This window comes from Trachemys scripta, chromosome 14 (genome assembly GCF_013100865.1).
Source record: "Trachemys scripta elegans isolate TJP31775 chromosome 14, CAS_Tse_1.0, whole genome shotgun sequence".
Lineage (NCBI taxonomy): Eukaryota > Metazoa > Chordata > Testudines > Emydidae > Trachemys > Trachemys scripta.
In genome coordinates this window covers 39,738,413-39,756,902 of record NC_048311.1, presented here as the reverse complement: position 1 = coordinate 39,756,902, position 18,490 = coordinate 39,738,413, and the positions used below count along the sequence as shown (strand labels likewise).

At 51.7% G+C, this 18,490-nt stretch overlaps 3 protein-coding genes across 7 annotated transcripts in view; 2 read left to right on the top strand and 1 right to left on the bottom strand.

The window, feature by feature from the left end:
- LOC117887466 (zinc finger protein 135-like) overlaps window positions 1-6,934 on the top strand; it is a 23,578-nt gene extending 16,644 nt beyond the window's left edge. The window contains exons 5-7 of the mRNA XM_034790113.1: window positions 3,345-3,396; window positions 4,018-4,131; window positions 4,440-6,934. Of these exons, the coding sequence (XP_034646004.1) occupies window positions 3,345-3,396; window positions 4,018-4,131; window positions 4,440-5,971 (1,698 nt within the window). The 3' untranslated portion in view covers window positions 5,972-6,934. The remainder of the gene's footprint in view (window positions 1-3,344; window positions 3,397-4,017; window positions 4,132-4,439) is intronic.
- Window positions 1-18,490, bottom strand: part of LOC117887100 (zinc finger protein 208-like) — an 882,934-nt gene that overhangs the window by 323,804 nt on the left and 540,640 nt on the right. The window lies entirely within an intron of this gene.
- LOC117886905 (zinc finger protein 260-like) overlaps window positions 11,342-18,490 on the top strand; it is a 241,991-nt gene continuing 234,842 nt past the window's right edge. Inside the window, exons 1-4 of one of the 5 annotated variants that reach the window (XM_034789035.1) lie at window positions 11,342-11,427; window positions 16,569-16,790; window positions 17,257-17,344; window positions 17,853-17,979. In XM_034789035.1, coding sequence (XP_034644926.1) covers window positions 17,321-17,344; window positions 17,853-17,979 — 151 coding nt within the window. In that variant the 5' untranslated portion in view covers window positions 11,342-11,427; window positions 16,569-16,790; window positions 17,257-17,320. Of the gene's footprint in view, window positions 11,428-11,876; window positions 12,356-12,674; window positions 12,983-16,568; window positions 16,791-17,256; window positions 17,345-17,852; window positions 17,980-18,490 lie in introns of those variants that run through there. The other 4 variants (XM_034789037.1, XM_034789034.1, XM_034789033.1 and 1 more) reach the window with 4 other exon arrangements.

The window sequence follows — 18,490 nt, the reverse complement described above, 5'->3', positions numbered from 1 at the left end:
TGAGGGGAAAGAGGCTGGAATGGAGGAAAGATGTGGGGGGGTCACTGCGAGGGGATGGTGAGAGCAAGAGGAGACTGGCTGGGGAAGGGAGTGGGGAGGGGCAGGGAGAAGGCAAAGGGCAAGGAGAGGGGTGGGGAGAGACACAAGGCAGCTCCCCCGCCCCGTGGCATAGGAGAGGTTGAGGAGCTGCCCCTTCCAGCAGCCAGCTGGGAATGTTTTCCTGGAACTGGTCAAACAAACATGGGGGGCAGGTAGGGTGACCAGATGTCCTGATTTTATTGGCACAGTCCTGATATTTGGGGCTTTGTCTTATATAGGTGCCACCCCCTGTTCTGATTTTTCACCCTTGCTATCGAGTCAGGGGACTATCCCCTCAGGGCCCAGAAACTACACAGCAAATACTCAGCCCTCCTCCCCCACCAAAAAATCTATTAAAGACAAACCCATGATTTTGGGGTCTGTCTCCTGAGTGTTGGAGCTGCCCAGGGCCCTGGTCTGATTTTCATGCAGGATTTAGATCTCAGCCACACTGGAGTCAGACCAGAGTCACTGCTGGCTCTGGCGGAGGGTGAGTGCGGATGGGCCAATGGGATCAGCCTCTGCCTGCCTGTCCCTGGGGGCTGCCGGGGCAGGACAGGGAGGCTCAGGCATTAGCTGCTGCTCCAGAAGGCTCCGGTTCTGTCTAAGGAAGTGGAGGAGGCGGGTGTGTGTCTCTCTCTGCTCATGTATCAGGGGGTAGCCGTGTTAGTCTGTATCTACAAAAACAACAAGGAGTCTGGTGGCACCTTAAAGACTAACAGACTAAGAGCCCTTGATGGTGTGGCTGATATGGTTGGGTCCTCTCCGTTGCCTACTCTGTCCCCATATCTACTCTGGCGACACCATCAGACACCTGCACATCCACTAATGTTATATATGCCGTCACGTGCCAGCAATGCCCCTCTGCTGTGTACATTGGCCAAACCGGACAGTCCCTCCGCAAAAGAATAAATGGACACAAATCGGACATCGGGAATGGTAACATACATAAGCCAGTAAGTGAACACTTCAATCTCCCTGGTCATTCTATTACAGATTTAAAAGTCACTATCATTGACCAAAAAAACTTCAGAAACAGACTTCAAAGATACACAGCAGAACTAAAATTCATTTGCAAATTTAACACCATTAATCTGGGCTTGAATAGGGACTGGGAGTGGCTGGCTCATTACAGAAACAGCTTTCCCTTGCCTGGAATTGACACCTCCTCATCCATTATTGGGAGTGGACTACATCCACCCTGATTGAATTGGCCCTGTCAACACTGGTTCTCCACTTGTGAAGTAACTCCCTGCTCTCCATGTGTCAGTATATAATGCCTGCATCTGTAACTTTCACTCTATGAATCCGAAGAAGTGAGGTTTTTACTCACGAAAGCTTATGCCCAAATAAATCTGTTAGTCTTTAAGGTGCCACCAGACTCCTTGTTGTTTTTCTCTCTGCTCATGTTATTACAGCCCTGGAGTTGAGCTCCCTGGGTCAGAAGCTGCCTCCTCCATTCAATTTCTCTCGTGGCTGGAACCAGCCAAGCAGCCCCGGGCTCTGCCACCATGGTGCCCCTGAGCTGCAGGTGACGGGAGACCTGGGGGAAAGGGCTGAGGCCAAGCAGGAAAGTGACTGCACAAAGGGCCCCTTTCCGGGACCTGCAGGTCAGTTTGGCCTACATGGGGAGGGGCTCCCTCGGTACGTCTTCACTACCCGCCGTATTGGCGGGTAGCAATCGATTTATCCGGGATCGATATATCGCGTCTCATTAAGATATGATATATCGATCCCCGAACGCGCTCACCGTCGACTCCGGAACTCCACCAGAGCGAGCGGCGGTAGCGCAGTCGACGGGGGAGCCGCGGCCAACGATCCCGCGCCGTCTGGACCTCAGGTAATTCGATCCAAGATACTTCGACTTCAGCTACGAAGTTGCGTATCTTGGCTCGATCCCCCCCGCTCTCTAGTGTAGACCAGCCCCCTGTGTCTGCGACTCCCAGAGCTGCTGCTCTCAGGGACACAGGCAGGTTCAAACCCCTGTTAGACGTGGCAGTGGCTGATCTGCCTAATGAGGGAAAAAGCCCAGGACAATGGAGCAGTCACTGTTCTCCATGGAGAGGGAAGAGGATAAAAAGGGAGAGAGGAGAGTCTGGAAGGGGCAGCAGGAGCAGGAAGTGGGGAGGGAGATTCCCAGCTCCCAGCCCTGCCCGGATCCATTCCCTGCATCCCCTGGGCAGACTGACACTCCTGGGAACAAGGGGAGAAGCCGAGAGAGGAAAAACAAGGTTGTGACTCCACTGAATACTGCACTACTTGGGGGAAGAGAGGGCATTAGAGGGGGTAACACTACAGCGTCAGGGGGAATCCACCAAAGTAGCTTCTTTGATTCTGCTCTTTTTCTAGCTTTTGGCACAGAGGTGCTGTTAAGGGGAGAGTTTAAAAGTGCCCCAGTGGTATAGTTCTGCTGGGAGGGGCCTGGCCTGGGTGGTAATAAATGAACTGGGTTTCTTCCCAGCATGGCAGAGTCCAGAGTGTCTGTCTGCAGGGAGAGAGCCTGGGAGGAATCGGGGTTGTTACATGGACTCCAGCCCCTTCTGTAACCTCCCCCATCGCCCCTCTCGCCCCGCCAGTCTGAGGAATCACATCCACGTTTCACGCCAGATCATCCCATTTTCCAGGAGACAGGGAAGGGAAATGGTTGTGATGGAGCCAGCTCAGGTAGGGGATTTTCAGGGAGATGCTGGGCGGGGGGGAGGGAAAAGCAGGGAGGAAACAGGGTGCGATAAACCTGCTGAGTTTTTGAACAAGCCCATTGGTGGGGAGGAAGGAACATTCCCCCATTTCTCAAACAGGAAACAAACCCCCTGGGCAGGGCTCGGAACAGTTCAAAATTCCCAGTGCCGGAGCCTGGAGCCACTGGCCAGAGGCTGTTGTGAAATATGAAGGGAAGCTGTTGGGATTCCTGTCCCTTGCTCAGAGCTCTGCTTCCCGTATCAGCCTGTGGCTGGCAGGCGTGTGATAAATGAGAAGACCCTGCCCTGATCCTTGTCCTCCCCAGAACATGGAGCTCTCACCTTCTCCCCACCCCCTGAAGCCTCCTGGCTGCTCTGAGCAGGGTGGGGATGGGATTCTGCTACTCTGGTCCTCCCAGAGCTTCCGAGATGTTTTTCTTTTTCTTTCTTGTGTGACTAGTGGGATTGTGGCTGGGGCAGCAAGAGCTTAGTTGTGGGCTCTTGTTGTTCCAGATGCCGGTGACCTTCGAGGAGGTGGCTGTGTATTTCACCCAGGGGCAGGGGGCTCTGCTGGACCCCACTCAGAGAGCCCTCTACAGGGACGTCATGCAGGAGAACTACGAGACGGTGACCTCGCTGGGTAAGGGATTCCCGTCCGTTCAGTTATTAGAAGCCGTGGGGTCTGCATGTCTAACTCTGGTCAGGTTCTTCCCCGGTCAGTTAGATCAGAGGCTAATGGGTTCCATAATGCACAGATGCCGTGTAAGAGAGACTTGCATCTCTGTGGCCTCTCCAACGGGACAAGGGTGTCAAAATCTAATGGACATGCTAAACCCTCCCCACCCCTCCAGCTTTCAACGGGGCAGAAGTCGTTCATTGTCCTGTCTTTGTTATTTCTTCTTCACACACAAAATCCCTCTTCACTTCCCCTCTTGGGAATAGCTCCAGCCCTGGGGAAGACCCTGGGACTGTCAGGTTTAGAAATAGGCAGGGGTCTAACTCCAGAGGTGTGGGAGCGTCAGCCAGTCCCCCAGAGTGCACAGATCCTGGGAACTCCTTGTGAGAGCGTAACAATTCCCCTCTCCTCCCCAGACGTCTGACTCTCCCAAGGGGGCTCAGTGACCATATTCCCATCCCGTTGGATTCCATGTTCCCCCAGCAGAGCACGGGGACAGGTTCCACTCATGGAACGTCCTGTGTGACAGACACTCTCCCAATTCTCCATGCACCCTGATCTGGTCTGATTTCACCCCCTGCGCAGGATTTTCCATTCCCAAACCTGACCTGATCGCCCGGCTGGAACGAGGAGAAGAGCCGTGGGTACCCGATCTCCAGGCTGCTAAGGAAAGAGAGATCCTGAGAGGTGCCCACACAGGTGAGGACTGACACAGAAACCACCTGGTGAATGAAGGAAAAATATGATGTGAGTAAGAGCCCTCTGTTCTTCCTCATCTCAGCCAGCGCAGCGCTGTAGTCAGCAGATATCCCTCACGGCTTTCCACCCGTCCTGTTAGCTGCAGGAGTTTCCTTCCCGTCTTTCCTTCCCTGTGAGTGTTTGTGTGGGATGTGGAGGCAGAATCCAATTGTTCAGTCTTCACAGTGTTAGCATGTTGCGTTTTCCCGCTGTGCTATTCCTCTTTCTCCCCAGCACAATGGCTCCTGTCTGGATTGTCTCTCTCCCAGCAGGTGCTGAACGAGGGAGTGAGAATGAGGAGGGGAATCATCATGAGGAAAGTCCTGATGAAGTGGAACCACAGGGGACCTTTATGGGAAGAGCTGAAGGAAATTTATCCCAGTGCTTGGAACAGGGAGAAGCCTGGGAAAATTGGCACAGGTCAGAGAGGCTGCTGGGAAACTACCCAAGGGAGCAAGTAGGTGAATCTATTAAATGTAGGGGAGGAGACAAGGATCCCAAAGCCCAGCAGACAGACCCCAGGGAAGAGAAACCCTACCACTGCCTCAAATGTGGGAAAAGATTCATTGTGAGACCACACCATCTTACACTTCAGACAATCCATACTGGAGAGAAACCACTTCAATTCTTGGACTATGGGGAAAGCTTCAATAACTGCTCAGATCTTAATTACAATGGGCGAAGCCACATAGGAGAGAAACCCTATCAATGCCTCGAGTGCGGGAACTGTTTGAATCGGAAGTCAGCACTGATTACACATCAGATAAACCACATGGGAGAGAGACCCCATATGTGCTTGGATTGTGGAAAAAGTTTCATTCGGAGGTCAGACCTTGTTAGACATCAGGCAATCCACACAGGAGAGAGACCCCATGAATGCTTAGACTGTGGGAAAAGTTTCATACGGAGGTCAGATCTTGCCAAACATCAGGCAATCCACACTGGAGAGAGACCCCATATGTGCTTGGACTGTGGGAAAAGTTTCACACGGAGATCATCCCTTCTTCAACATCAGGGAATCCACAGAGGAGAGAACCCCCATAAGTGCTTAGACTGTGGAAAAAGTTTCATATGGAGGTCAGACCTTGTTAAACATCAGGTATTCCACAGAGGAGAGAGACTCCATGAGTGCTTGGACTGTGGGAAAAGTTTCATTCAGAGATCAGATCTTGTTAAACATCAAACAATCCACACAGGAGAGAGACCCCATAAGTGCCTGAACTGTGGGAAAAGTTTCGTACGGAGGGCTGACCTTGTTAAACATGAGGTACTTCACACAGGAGAGAGACCCTATAAGTGCTTGGACTGTGCAAAAAGTTTCGTATGGAGGTCAGACCTTGTTAATCATCGGGCAACCCACACAGGAGAGAGACCCCATAAGTGCTTGGACTGTGGGAAAAGTTTCATACGGAGATCAGCCCTTGTTAATCATCAGGCAACCCACACTGGAGAGAGACCCCATAAGTGCTTGGACTGTGGAAAAAGTTTCGTTCGGAGGTCTGACCTTGTTAAACATCAGTCATTCCACACTGGAGAGAGACACCATAAGTGCCTGGACTGTGGAAAAAATTTCATACAGAGGTCAGATCTTATTAAACATCAGGCAATCCACACAGGAGAGAGACCCCATAAGTGCCTGGATTGTGGGAAAAGTTTCACACGTAGATCAGCTTTAGTTAATCATCAGGCAATCCACACAGGAGAGAGGCCCCATAAGTGCTTGGACTGTGGGAAAAGTTTCATAGAGAGATCACAACTCACTAAACATGAGAGAATCCACACAGGATCTAAACTTCTGTGACCCCTGGCCAGAAAGGGTTAAGAAACTTGCAGGCTAATTGACCCAGATTCATCCTTCAGAGACATGTTCGAAAAGTGTGTAAATGGAAAATAGGGCCATTCCATGTTGGATAGACTAGAACTTTGAAATGTAAACTTTTATTGTTAAAGAACTGGAAGAAGATGGTAACTATAGTAGTCTATGTTTACCTATATCTTGTTAGAGTTTAACATTGTAACCAAACGGTTCCTGTCTAGGGCTGTATTCTGTTAATTTAGAGATCAAAAGGAAACTTAATGTCATTGTCTCTTATATTTTTGGTAAACTCTGTCTGAACTGCTTTATGGATAAATGTCTTATGTTAATGCCTTTAATTAATTACCGGTGCTGTTTAGGAAATAGAAAGTTACATCAACAGCCTATTGGTCACCCAAGGACTGCGTGCTGACGAGAGGCTGCAAAAATCTCTAGAAAAACTCTTGGAATGTGATCCTTTTCTCTCAGATCTTTGTTAGTTTTATTCGTGGGGCGTTTGAGTCGTTAGACTGAGCTCTCCAGTCCCATCTGCACCACCTTGATATTGGACATTGGACTATATAACAGGGGTTCTCAAACTGGGGGTCTAGACCCCTCAGGGGGTCGTGAGGTTATTACATGAGGGTTCGAGCTGTCATCCTCCACCCCAAACCCCGCTTTGCCTCCAGCATTTATAATGGTGTTAAATAGATAAAAAGGTATTTTTAATTTATGGGGGGGGCTCACACTCAGAAGCTTGCTGTATGAAAGGGGTCACCACTACAAAAGTTTGAAAATCTCTGGACTATAACCTGATGAAATGATTCTGAAAAGGATTCTTTGCCATTCTAAAGCACCATCTCTACTATGAACTGCCCTAAGGACTCTATGCATGTCTGTGTGTATAATGATCTTCTAACCCATACTCTCTTTTCTTCTTTTAATAAAGCTTAGTTTAGTTAATAAGAATTGGCTGCAAGCGAGTATTTGGGTAAGAACTGAAGTGTTCATTAACTTGGTGGGTGATGTGTCCGATCCTTTGGGATTTGTAGAACTTTTTCTATGATGAAGCAGATTTTCTGTAATCCCCATCATGTTTCATTGGGCTGTCTGGGAGCGAGCCCAAGGCCGGGTTGCTTTAAGGGAGCTGTGCTTTGGCTTCTGTGTTGCCAGTAAGGTATTGTAGAAGCTGTTTTGTTGTTGGCTTGGTGAACTGAAGTATTGGAATAGCCACCAATTTTGAGGAGTGTCGGCCCCATTCTTTGCAGCTTGTCTTAATTGGCTCCCAAAGACCCAGCTGTCTAAGCAAATCCCAGGCAGAGGAGGAAAAGCCCCGATCAGACTCTGCAGCCCTGGCTGCTGAGCTGATGGGCCACAGGTGGGGGAAGGGAGAGAGAGAAACTCCTCCAGACGCTCCCTCTGTCTGGCTGAAGTCCCCCTCCCCCCCCCCGTATCCCCCTGCCATGGAGATGAGGAGAAGGACACGTGGGCCGGGCCCCACCTTCACTCTAGACACCTGTCCCCATCCTCCATCTTCCACTAGCCCCTGGGCTGGGCTCCCCCACTTACCTAGGTCTGTTCCTTGCAGGCGGAGTGTCCCTGGGGGATGGTAACTCCTCCCAATCCCATAACCCCCAGGGCATTGGGCTCTCGGAGATCAAACATTAAGGGACCAGGGCAATGGTGAAGAAACTGGGGATTGAATCGGTGAGGCTGGGAAGCAGGGGGAGCTGTGTGCTGGGGCTATCGAGTGTTTGGGGATCATGGGATAAGAGGTGAGGGTGGGGGTGGGGCCAGGGACGGGGTGGGGGGGGGGGCGCAAGCTCCCACCGGCACCGGAGAAAGTTAACACATTTGCCCATTACTTTGGGGTATGCTCATTTATTTGGGTTACTCTTCTGAGGAAGGGGATTCTGTAATCCTGTCAATGTACTGCTTGTGTCACTTCTTTCTTCTGCAAGTCCCCTCCCAATGGCGCTATCCTGCAGGACCTAGGTTCTCTAGGGCTGGGTTACTCCAACCCCAGAACCGGATGAACACCCACCCACACATACATTAACAGAGCAAGTCTGAGCGGACCGGGTCAATCAGCACTGTCAAGCTGACCCCTTATATGTCTCTGGACTCACTGGGCTGGAGGCAGCAGCACTTTGAAGATGACTCTCCTTATATGCCCCTGGGCTCCATGGACTGGGTCAAGCAGCACTTTCAAGCTGTTACCCTTATGCATCCCAGATTCAGCACATCCCTATCCCCACTCCCCCAACACAATTGTACTGGCAGTAACCTACTCAATGAACAAACCCCACAGGATTTTGGGCGCTGCAGGGATCTTTAGCTTAGGTAAAAGAAGCGTTGCTGTAGAGTGAATGGGGGAAGCTAAAACCACAAAAGAGTAAAGTTCAGCAAGAGAGAGAGAAGCAACCAAGTTAACCATAGAAGTTATTTATTGAATAATAGTGATAACTACACAAGGAGAGCTAAACCAACATAACATACATGATTAAAGGTTAATACCTAAGGCAGAAAGGAAAACAGAGAGAAGGAGGCGGGATCTCACCCACTCCATGAGGCTTGAACTGGTTGGGGTTCCCAGGTGATGGTGGTAGCTGAGGGTCCTGAATGCTGGAGACAGGCAGAGCCCCCAACACAATCAGTCAGGAGATGGAGTTCCAGTGGAACTGATGCATAGTTTGGATCTAAGCATCAGAACCCTGACTAGAGGGTGAGTAGGGATTTTTGTAGAGAAAATACAATGGTTCAAGGGAGAACACTAGATTTGTTTATAGGTAAACTGATGACTCAAGGGTTTTCTTTAGACTAGACAATAGGAGCTGATCACTCCTGGCTATGGGTGGTGTTTTCTTCCAGGGAGCTCACAATGCAACTAGGCTGCTTCAGTATTTGGATATCAATTACGGATTCATTACTAGAATTGGTCTGATAACTGCTGAACTGGGTGTGTGCAGACATAGGTTCATTAGCATCTGGAGCAGAGATTCCCAGGATGCAGTGCTTCCCTGCTTTTTCTGATCCCAGAGTTCATTGCGGTTCTCTGTTCTCCATTCTGTATGTAAATTGCGATGTCTTCCTGTCCCATCTTTCATGCAGATGAGGCTAGGGGAGTTGTCTCTGCTCTCCATTCTGTATGCTAATGAAGATGTCTTAATCTTGTCACCCTTGTCAGGAGGGGTCTAGGTGTGTCTCCCAATGCCCTTCACTGCTCTCTGCAAGTTTGTTCCTCTAATGGGTTTTGGTTTAAGCAGAGGCTGGGGGCTGGGGGTGTCTTTGATGAGTCAGGTTGGATACTGCACCCTGGTTCCCCAAGAACACAGAGGTGTCTGGTATTAAGGCAGGGCTGGGGCGGGGAAAGGTGGAGTCAGGGTGGGGACGGGGGGGGGGGGTGAGCACCCACCAGCACCGGAGAAAGTTAACGCCTATGTCCCATGGTGTCACTTACCACCGTGTCCCTGGCTCTCCATGCCCAGGAATCACAGTTTTGATGTCTATGATTCTAAGTCAGACCCCTGAGGGCCGGAGAAGGAAGTGTCACAAACCAAGAAGGGAATCCAAATGAATCTGAAGGTACATTTTGACCTTTCTGATCTTATAGCCCTCTTTGCATCTATTGGTAAAATTGCTTCCAGTTTTTATCTAGGCTAGTCCAGATCATTTGTAGATGGGAAGCTGGTTTGTTTTGGTTTATTATGATGACGCTAAAACTTTTGTAAGTAACACGACCAAATCATGAGGCGAGAAGTAAAGCAGGATTAGCCCCTTTGGAAGAAAATGAGTGCACTTATTTTCTGGATTTTGAGTCTTCAGATTCTCTGGGATTTCACGTTATGAATATGAACATGTTTTATAACCCATCCTGTGTGGTGGGTTTTACTCTGTTCCCAAAGGCCATTTGGTCATATAATTTGATATTAGATTAGTTTTATAGCTCAGATTTATTGACGGCTTCATGAAACAAATGTCCATTTGCCAGAACAGTCCTTTTCAATTTAATTTCAACCTTTTTCTACTCCTTGTGAATTGATTTGTTTCTTTGAACAGTGACAGTCATCAATATCCATCAGCACAAACACTGAGGGTGCGAGCTAGATTCACACTCTCAGGGCAGACACTGAAATGGGGAAGGAAGTTACAGCCTGAACCCTGCTGTGATGTGAGACACGGTCAGGAGTGGGAGATGGGTGGGGAACAGAGCTGGGAAACTGCTGGGTTTGCGCCTCAGAGCCAGGCAACTGAGGCCGAGACCTGTGAACTTGCTGCACCAGAGCCAGAAAGAGACAGGGATTATCCTGCGAGTATTGGGTCGAGTGTTGAGTATGAAAAAACCCTACATAAATAAATTATGATTTGGGCATGGATATGTGCATATTTATTTGTTATTCCTAAAGTTAATTAAGTATTTTAGACCAAATTGTCAGAGTGGCCACCAGCAGGAGTTGGGGGCCATGCTGTGGGGCCACCAAAACATTTGTTGTGAGAACCCCTGCACTACAGAGCTTACAGTGGCGCGACTGGATCAGTAGCCATGGCCTAAGAGTGCTAATTAATATCTTGATTTCTTTTTAGCCTAGCAAAATGAGGCCCTGCACTTAACTCGGTGGCACTGGTCTCTTTTGACGGCTGCATCTGATCAATTCCAACATTTCAGGGGATTTTTCTAGGCGGCCATCGGGGGAAGGTGGATGATTTTGGTGAAAATCGGAAAATGATGAGGGGGAAATAGGGGACAATCCTGAGTGGGCAGAACTCCAGTCCCTGACCCAGAGCAATGGGGAGCTTTTCTGCTGACATCCAGGTGCCCGATGGGGAGCTGAGGTTAGTGCCCACGCGCGGGAGCCAGCTGGGACATGGGCAGAGGGGATCCCAGGGAGGAGGAAGACATGATGGGATTTAAATAGAGCCCAGGGGTGGGTTCAGATGGACCTACAGGCAACCAGAGGAACCCAGTGGCAAGCCTCTGATAGCTCCATGACCCGAGCAAGGGGAGCAGAGCTGGTAGCTCCGGCCCAGGGCTGGTAGCCAGTGAATGTGGTGTGGAGAGAAGAGACCAGCTCTGCCCAACTGCTCCCTGTGCCAGCCTGTTACCAGAGTGAATCACACACAGAGTGTCCCGGCTCCCCTCGCCCCTGGAGTCTCTGAAACAACCCGAGTCTCCCTAGAAACCCCCCTTCTGCCCCCTCTCTGGGATCTGCACGACTCCCTTCTGTCCCCCCATTGATCCTCTGGCTTCTATGCAGGAGGTCTACATAGGACTGGGAGAAGCTGCCCGAGCTCAGTGGAGGTGGGGCCCGCAGGGGGCAGGGGGCTGCAGCGCTATGGGTTGATCGCTAAGACCCAGGAGCAGCTGGGTGGGAGGATCGTTGGGGGTCAGTCCCCGGCAGCAGGAAGTGACTCGCAGCCGCCGCGGTGATTCTGGCTCCCAGGGGGCCCCGCTCGGAGGGAAGGTGAGAGAGACCCGCCCCCCCCCGTCACCCCCGGGCTGCAGGGGGAGGTTTGGCCCCAGGCTGCTCCCAGCGGAGCTGGCTGCGATTCCCGCCCTGGGCCCGGGAAAGCTGCCGCCAGCTCCCGGTGTGTGCGGGGCGGGGGGAGCCAGCCCGGGCCGTGCTGGGGCTGGGACAGCGACACGTGGGGGCAGCCGGGAGGGGGCTGAGGGGGGGGTAAATAAGGGGGTCGAGGGTCGAACAGGGATGTGTGAGGGGGCAGGAGGCGGGTTAAAGGGGATCGGGGGCAGTGGGTGCACTGAAGGGAGGATGGGGCCATGCAGGGGAATGGGGGGGGATTATGGGGCTGAGGGGAGCGAGGCTGGAATAGAGGGAAGATGTGGGGGGGGGGGATCAGTGCGAGGGAAAGGGTGTGTGGGGAGGGGAGGCTGGAGGGAGAATGTGAGAGCAAGAGGAGACCGGCTGGGTGGAGAAGGGAGAGACACAAGGCAGCTCCCCCCGCCCCATGGGGTAGGAGGGGGGGGGCTGCCCCTCCCAGCAGCCATCTGGGAATTTTTTTCCTGAACTGGTCAAACAAGTATTGGGGGGTGGCTGGGCAGGGATCTAACCCCTCACCGCTCAGAAGTCTGGGTGACCAGATGTCCTGATTTTATAGGGACAGTCCCGATTTTGGGGTCTTTTTCTTATATAGGCGCCTATTACCCCCCACCCCCTGTCCCGATTTTTTACATTTGCTATCTGGTCACCCTACCTACCTGCACTTCCTGCAGCGCTTGTCCCGGTTCCCGTGGCGGACGGCTCCATTGAGAGGGACGCAATTCAGTCGGGCGCGGTGTACGAACCGCCAGTCGGTAAATCGGGTGACGTTACCCGCGGGGAGAAAGTGGTTGCTGGAGTCCCACTTGCTGGTCACCTCAAAGGCCTTACCCTGGTCCGGCTTTTTCTTATTACAAAGCAAATATCCACAGGCAACCCCCCCCCCCCGTGCTCCCAATGTATTATTTGGTTGGTTTGTTTTTCATGACAGACTCATGATTTGGGGGCTCTGAATCTTGAGTGTTTGGGGCTGCCCGGGGCCCTGGTCTGATTTCCATGCAGGATTCAGATCTTAGCCACACCGGTGTCAGACCGGAGTCACTGCGACCCAGCAGCAGAAGGGAGGGGAGGGGGAAGGGCTGAGATCCAGCAAGCTAGCCGCTCCTGGGAGGAGGAGAGGTGGGGCCGGGCCTTGGGGAAGGGGGGGGGGAATGGGGCTGTGGGGGCCCAGGAGCCATCAACTGTTTGGTGGGGCGGGGAATCATTGCAGAGCCACCAATCAAGGACGTTTTTCCGGCTCTGAGTTGCTGATCAGTGTGGCCAGTGTCGTGGGCAGTGTCATTTAGGTGTTTTTTGGCCATCAGCCAATCAGCGAGGGGAACTCTGCTCCTGGAGCAGGGACTGAGCGACTCCACAGGTGCAGCCCCACCTCCTTCTCCTGGGCAGCGGGGCTCTGCCGCTGAACAGCTCCCAGCCTCGCTTCAACCTCTCACCCAACTAAACGCAGCCATAGCAGCAGCTGGTGAGTGTATTTCAAAGGGGGTCTTGGGGTGAGGGTGGCTGGCAGGCGATTGAAACCCCTTCCCAGGGGGCTGTACTGAGAGCCGGCACCTGGCTGCTGGCGGGGTGGCCGTCTGCATGGCAGGGGGCACCAGCTGCCACCCAGCCCTCTGCATTTGGCAGGGGGCTCAGCCGGAGGCATCTCCAAAAACATCCCCTGCACCCCCGCAGCACAGAGAGACTGAGAGTACCAGCCCCTGCTGGGCAGCTGGACCAGAACAGGCATGGTGGAAGGGGGGGGGGCATCTCCAGGTCTCCCCTGCTTGCCCTCCCTGCCCAGCAGAGACGCCTGCCTCTCAGAGACAGTGGCCATGTCCATGTAGTCAAGTGTCAGAGGGGTAGCCGTGTTAGTCTGAAACTGTAAAAAGCAACAGAGGGTCCTGTGGCACCTTTAAGACTAACAGAAGTATTGGGAGCGTAAGCTTTCGTGGGTAAGTAACCTGTCCCAGGACACTTGCATCTGAAGAAATGAGGTTCTTACCCACGAAAGCTTATGCTCCCAATACTTCTGTTAGTCTCAAAGGTGCCACAGGACCCTCTGTTGCTTTTTACATGTCCATGTAGTGCGCTTGGTCCCCCTCCCTGGCATCTGGGTGACTGCCTCTTAGGGAGGTGGAAGGGAAGAGGCAGTGGGGAATTGGGATGGGATGGGGTGGGGGGGTGGGAAAGGGAAACTGAGGCCATCAGGGGAAACCGTCCTAGCAGTGCAATCTCTGCCTTGGGGTGTGGATGGAATTGTCTCCCAAGGGAAGGGCTAGTGATCATGTTGCGGGGGTGGGGGGAGGCATTGTTGAGTCCCGGGGGTTGAGTAATTCTCTGGTGATGGGCATTGAATTGCTAATTGTCATTCACTTGCCGCACAGTGGCTGGTGATGGTTGTTTAACATCCACCCAGCCATTTGGTCAAGTGCCTTCTTGTTTCTGCGGAGTTGCCTTCTGGGCTACTCCCAAATTTGCAGCATATTTCATTCCCACCATACAGCACAATCTCATCACTTTATACACTTTAATGATATACATATTTTGAGAGAACACTGGGTTTCAGCAAATGATAACCTGTCCCCGGCTACGTTACATGGCAGGCTTTATAAGCAATATAAAGAATATATACAAATGATGAAGATGGGGCTTGCAGTGCACAGCATGCTGCTCCCCCGAGGTATAGAGCAGTGGCTCTCAAACTTTTGTACTGGTGGCCCCTTTCACACATCAAGCCTCTGGGTGCGACCCCCCCCCCGTTATAAATTAAAAACACATATATATATTTAACACCATTATAAATGCTGGAGGCATTTGGGGTGGAGGTTGACAGCTTGTGACCTCCCAAGTAATAACCTCGTGACCCCCTGAGGGGTCGTGACCCCCAGTCTGACGACCCCTGGTATAGAGTGTCACAGCTGGAAACTCCAAGGCTTGGGACTTTTAAAAGGAGACTAGACAAAACATACAGTAAGGTCAGCCCTGCATTGGCAGGGAGATGGACTGAGCCAGGACGATCACAGAGGGCTTTTCCCCCTGTAACTTCTATAATTCCATCCCACTCCCCTGGGAGTACAAATTCTGGCACTAAAGACCTGGTGGCTGGATCCCATATTGCCTTGCACTGGGATTGTGAATTAGTACCCTGACGTGCAACTCCTCCTCTTGGGCCAGTGTCGATCCTGCTATTATTTGCAGGTGCCCTTGTGTTTAGCTGAACCCTTGGACTCAGTCCCTGAGTGTCTCCCCACTAAACTGAGAACTAAACTGACACGACTGTCCTGCTGCGTGGATCCCAGCGGGCTTGTCCTGTGAATTTTTGGTGTGCATGTGTGGCTGTATTTACCTCATTGTGCTAGTGGTGCTACTTCCATGGTGTGATGATGACCTTATGCTAAGATGAATCCTGAAAATAGTATCCTGGTGGGATGATGGTCACTCTGGGCTGTTCATGTGAATCTTTCATTTTTGTATGCTGTGTTGGTGCAGCCCTGTTGTTCCCAGGAAATTAGAGCGACAAAAGGTGAGTGAGGTAATAGCTTTTATTGGAGCAACTTTTGTTGGTGAGAGAGACAGACACGCTTTGGAGCTGTCACAGTTTCTTCTTCCTGAAGAAGAGTTGAGTGAAAGTTCAAAAGCGTGTCTCTCTCAGCAACAGAAGCTGGTTCAATAACAGATATTACCTCACCCACCTTTTTTCTCTGTGTATAAATATGCTGAAAATAGCCTCCCCCAAACTGGCAGAGGTGCTCGGAGGAGGGGGCGGAGAGGAACGAGCAGTGGGCGCGGGGGAGGAGCAGAGTGGGGGTGGGGCCTAGGGAGGGCACCCACCAGCAAAACCAAAAGTCAGCACCTATGCCTCCAGCCCCCTGCTGTGAGTACCCCATGACCTGAGCCCACACACCCAGCCCCCGGCCCTGACTCCTGCACCCCCACACATACCCAGCCCCCCATGCCCTGATTCCTGCACCCCACACATACCCAGCCCCCCATGGCCTCACTCCTGCACCCCTCCCCACATTCCCACCCCCACCCTGAGCACCAAATGGGAGCTCCTGCACCCCTCACACCAAACAGGAGCTGCCCAGGTAAGCACGCCACATCCCCAACCCTGAGCCCCCTCCCTCACTAACTCTAAATCCACTACTGGCTATCAGGTCACTTGGGCTGGGGATACTGGGACAGCTGATCCCCACAGTCTCCAACCTACCGGGGCAGTACAGCAGACATGGCTCTGCCCACTCGCTCCTCTCCACTCCCCAGCCCACCCACTACTTGCTTCCCCCTGCTTAAGGCTTAGCCCTCTCCCTTTTAAAAATGATTGCTTGCCCCTTCTCCCCCTCCCTGCCCGGCTTTTCTGGCAGCCACTGCAAATGCTGACCGTAATGACCATGCATAATTTGCAACCGGTCTTTCCAAATGTCTTTGTTGCACTGCACATTTACCTGACACTACCAGTCTCGAACTGCAGTGGTGAAAGGTCTTTTTCACGTTTGAAAAAAGGATAAAAAGTGCTTTACGTGCTACAATGGTTCAAGAAAGGCTTAACCGTCTTACTCTGTTATCCATTGAATCTGAGATGGTAAATTCTATAGACTTCTCTAGATTAATTGACATGTTTGCTGCAGCAAAGGCCCGTCACAAAATCTGAATAAAATCATCATACATTTTATTTACAGCATCATTCTTCACACTAGTCTTGCTTCAGCTAAGTAATTTGTATGTTACATGGCCAGCATTAATGTGAGTAACTTACTCAACCAAACCACTTCGTGTAGCTGTTGTTAATAAAAGCCGTGCAGCCATGTGCTGTCTCAAAGACAATTTCTGTGTTGATCTCCTGTCTTTTACAATCATTCCCCCCGGGCGGGGGCCACAAAAAGTTAATCCGGCCCTGACTGCTGGCTCTGGCAGGGGGGGAATGCGGATGGGCCAATGGGATCAGCCTCTGCCTGCCTGTCCCTGGGGGTTGCCGGGGGAGTCCAGGGCAGCTCATTCCTCAGGTGTTGCCACCAGAAGGCTCTGGTTATTGCTGAGGAGGAGGCGGGTGTGTGTCTCTCTCTGCTCAGGATACAGCTCTGGAGTTGAGCTCCGTGGACCAGAAGCTGCTGCCTCCTCCATTTTGACCTGGGAACCCAAACTGAGAAGCTGCTTCTTACCCAGCAGAGGAGAGACCTTTGTTAAAGCCCCTCGGTGCCCAGCTCGGGTGGGGACTTTCTCCGGTGCCTGGAACCTGCCCCTGGGGCAGCCCCAGGCTCTGCGGACACCAGGTCCTGAACTGGAGCCCGCAGGTGAGGAGAGAGACTTGGGGCAAAGGGCTGGGGCAGGTGTAGTATGAGAAATTGCTATCTGTAGGAATTTGCTACATGTAGCAGAGAAGTCCTACTTTGCTAGAAACTGCTCTCTGATGTAGCTAATTCCTACATAGAGCAGTTTCTTACACCAGAGGGTGTGTGAAACTATCTGTAGAAATGTGCTACTTTTCACCTTTCCTGTCTTCTGGTACTGTACAGAGGTAGCAAATTGTCACCAGTAGCAGTTACTCATAGCTAAGGTTGTGCTTATTTGCTGACTTGTCCTAATTTGCTAAAACTTGACAGTGGCGTGGGATGGAAGCATAAAGTCTTCGGTTTCCAAACGACCTTGCCTGATGTGTACGGAGATGCTGTTACTGGGAGGGTCTGAAGAGCCGGGGGGGAAATGGGGGTGTGAAATGGACTCCAGTCCCTTCTGTAACCGCTCCTCTCGCCCCGACAGGCTGAAGAATCACATCCAGATTTCGCTCCAGATCGTCCCATCTTCCAGGAGACAGGGAAGGGAAATGGCTGTGATGGAGCCAGCTCAGGTAGGGGATTTTCAGGGAGCTGCTGGGCGGGTGGAGGGAGCATCAGGGAGGAAACGGGGTGTGATAAACCTGCTGATTTTCTGAATAGGCCTATTGGCAGGGGGGGGACTTTCCCCGTTTATGAAACAGGGCTTGGAACATTTTCCAGACTCCCAGTGCTGAAGCCTGAACCCACTGGCCAGAGGCTGCTGTGAAATACGAAGGGAAGCTGTTGGGATTCCTGTCCCTGTCCCCAGCTCAGAGCTTGGCTTCCCATATCAGCCTGTGGCTGGCAGGTGTGTGGTAAATAAGAAGACCCTGCCCTGCTCCATCTGCTGGGAGGGGGACGGACAAGGAGCTCTCACCTTCTCCCCACCCCCTGAAGCCACATGGCTGCTGCAGGGTGGGGGAGGGATTCTGCTTCTCTGGTCCTCCCAGAGCTGCTTTTTTTCCCCCCTTCCTTTCCCTGTAACTAGCAGGATTGTGGCTGGGGCAGCAGGTGCTGAGTTGGGGATTCTTGTTCTTTCAGATGCCGGTGACCTTTGAGGAGGTGGCTGTGTATTTCACCCAGGGGCAGGGGGCTCTGCTGGACCCCGCTCAGAGAGCCCTCTACAGGGACGTCATGCAGGAGAATTACGAGACAGTGACCTCGTTGGGTAAGCGATTCCCGTCCCCTCAATTATTAGAAAGTGTAGGGCCTGCATTTCTGACTCTGGTTACGTCAGTGTTTTCCCCAGGAATTGAAATTAGGGGGAGTGTTCGGATTTACGGGGGGTGAGGAGTCCAGGGCCAATGACGGGTGAGACCATGAGGGTGAAGATGGGCTGTACGGCACCATAGTTAAAACTGAACAATGTTGCATGACCATTTTATTAGGTTTAACTCGTGTTTTACAATCATCACAAATTAAAGTTGGCTACTCAAGTCTTCTGTGAAGCACTGTATCTACATCCTTCTTGGTTTCTTGTTATAATTTTGCACAACTCTGTTAATGAACTTCTTGAATGCAATGTGTTCATCTTCGGTGGCTTCTCGTGTGTCCGGTACTTCCATTCCTTTGGTTGATATGCTCATTAGTTCAGTCACATGATCAGGCAGAAGGCGACGTCTTTCAGAACACAAAATTCTATTTAATGATGAAAAAGAACGTTCAGATGCAGCTGTTGT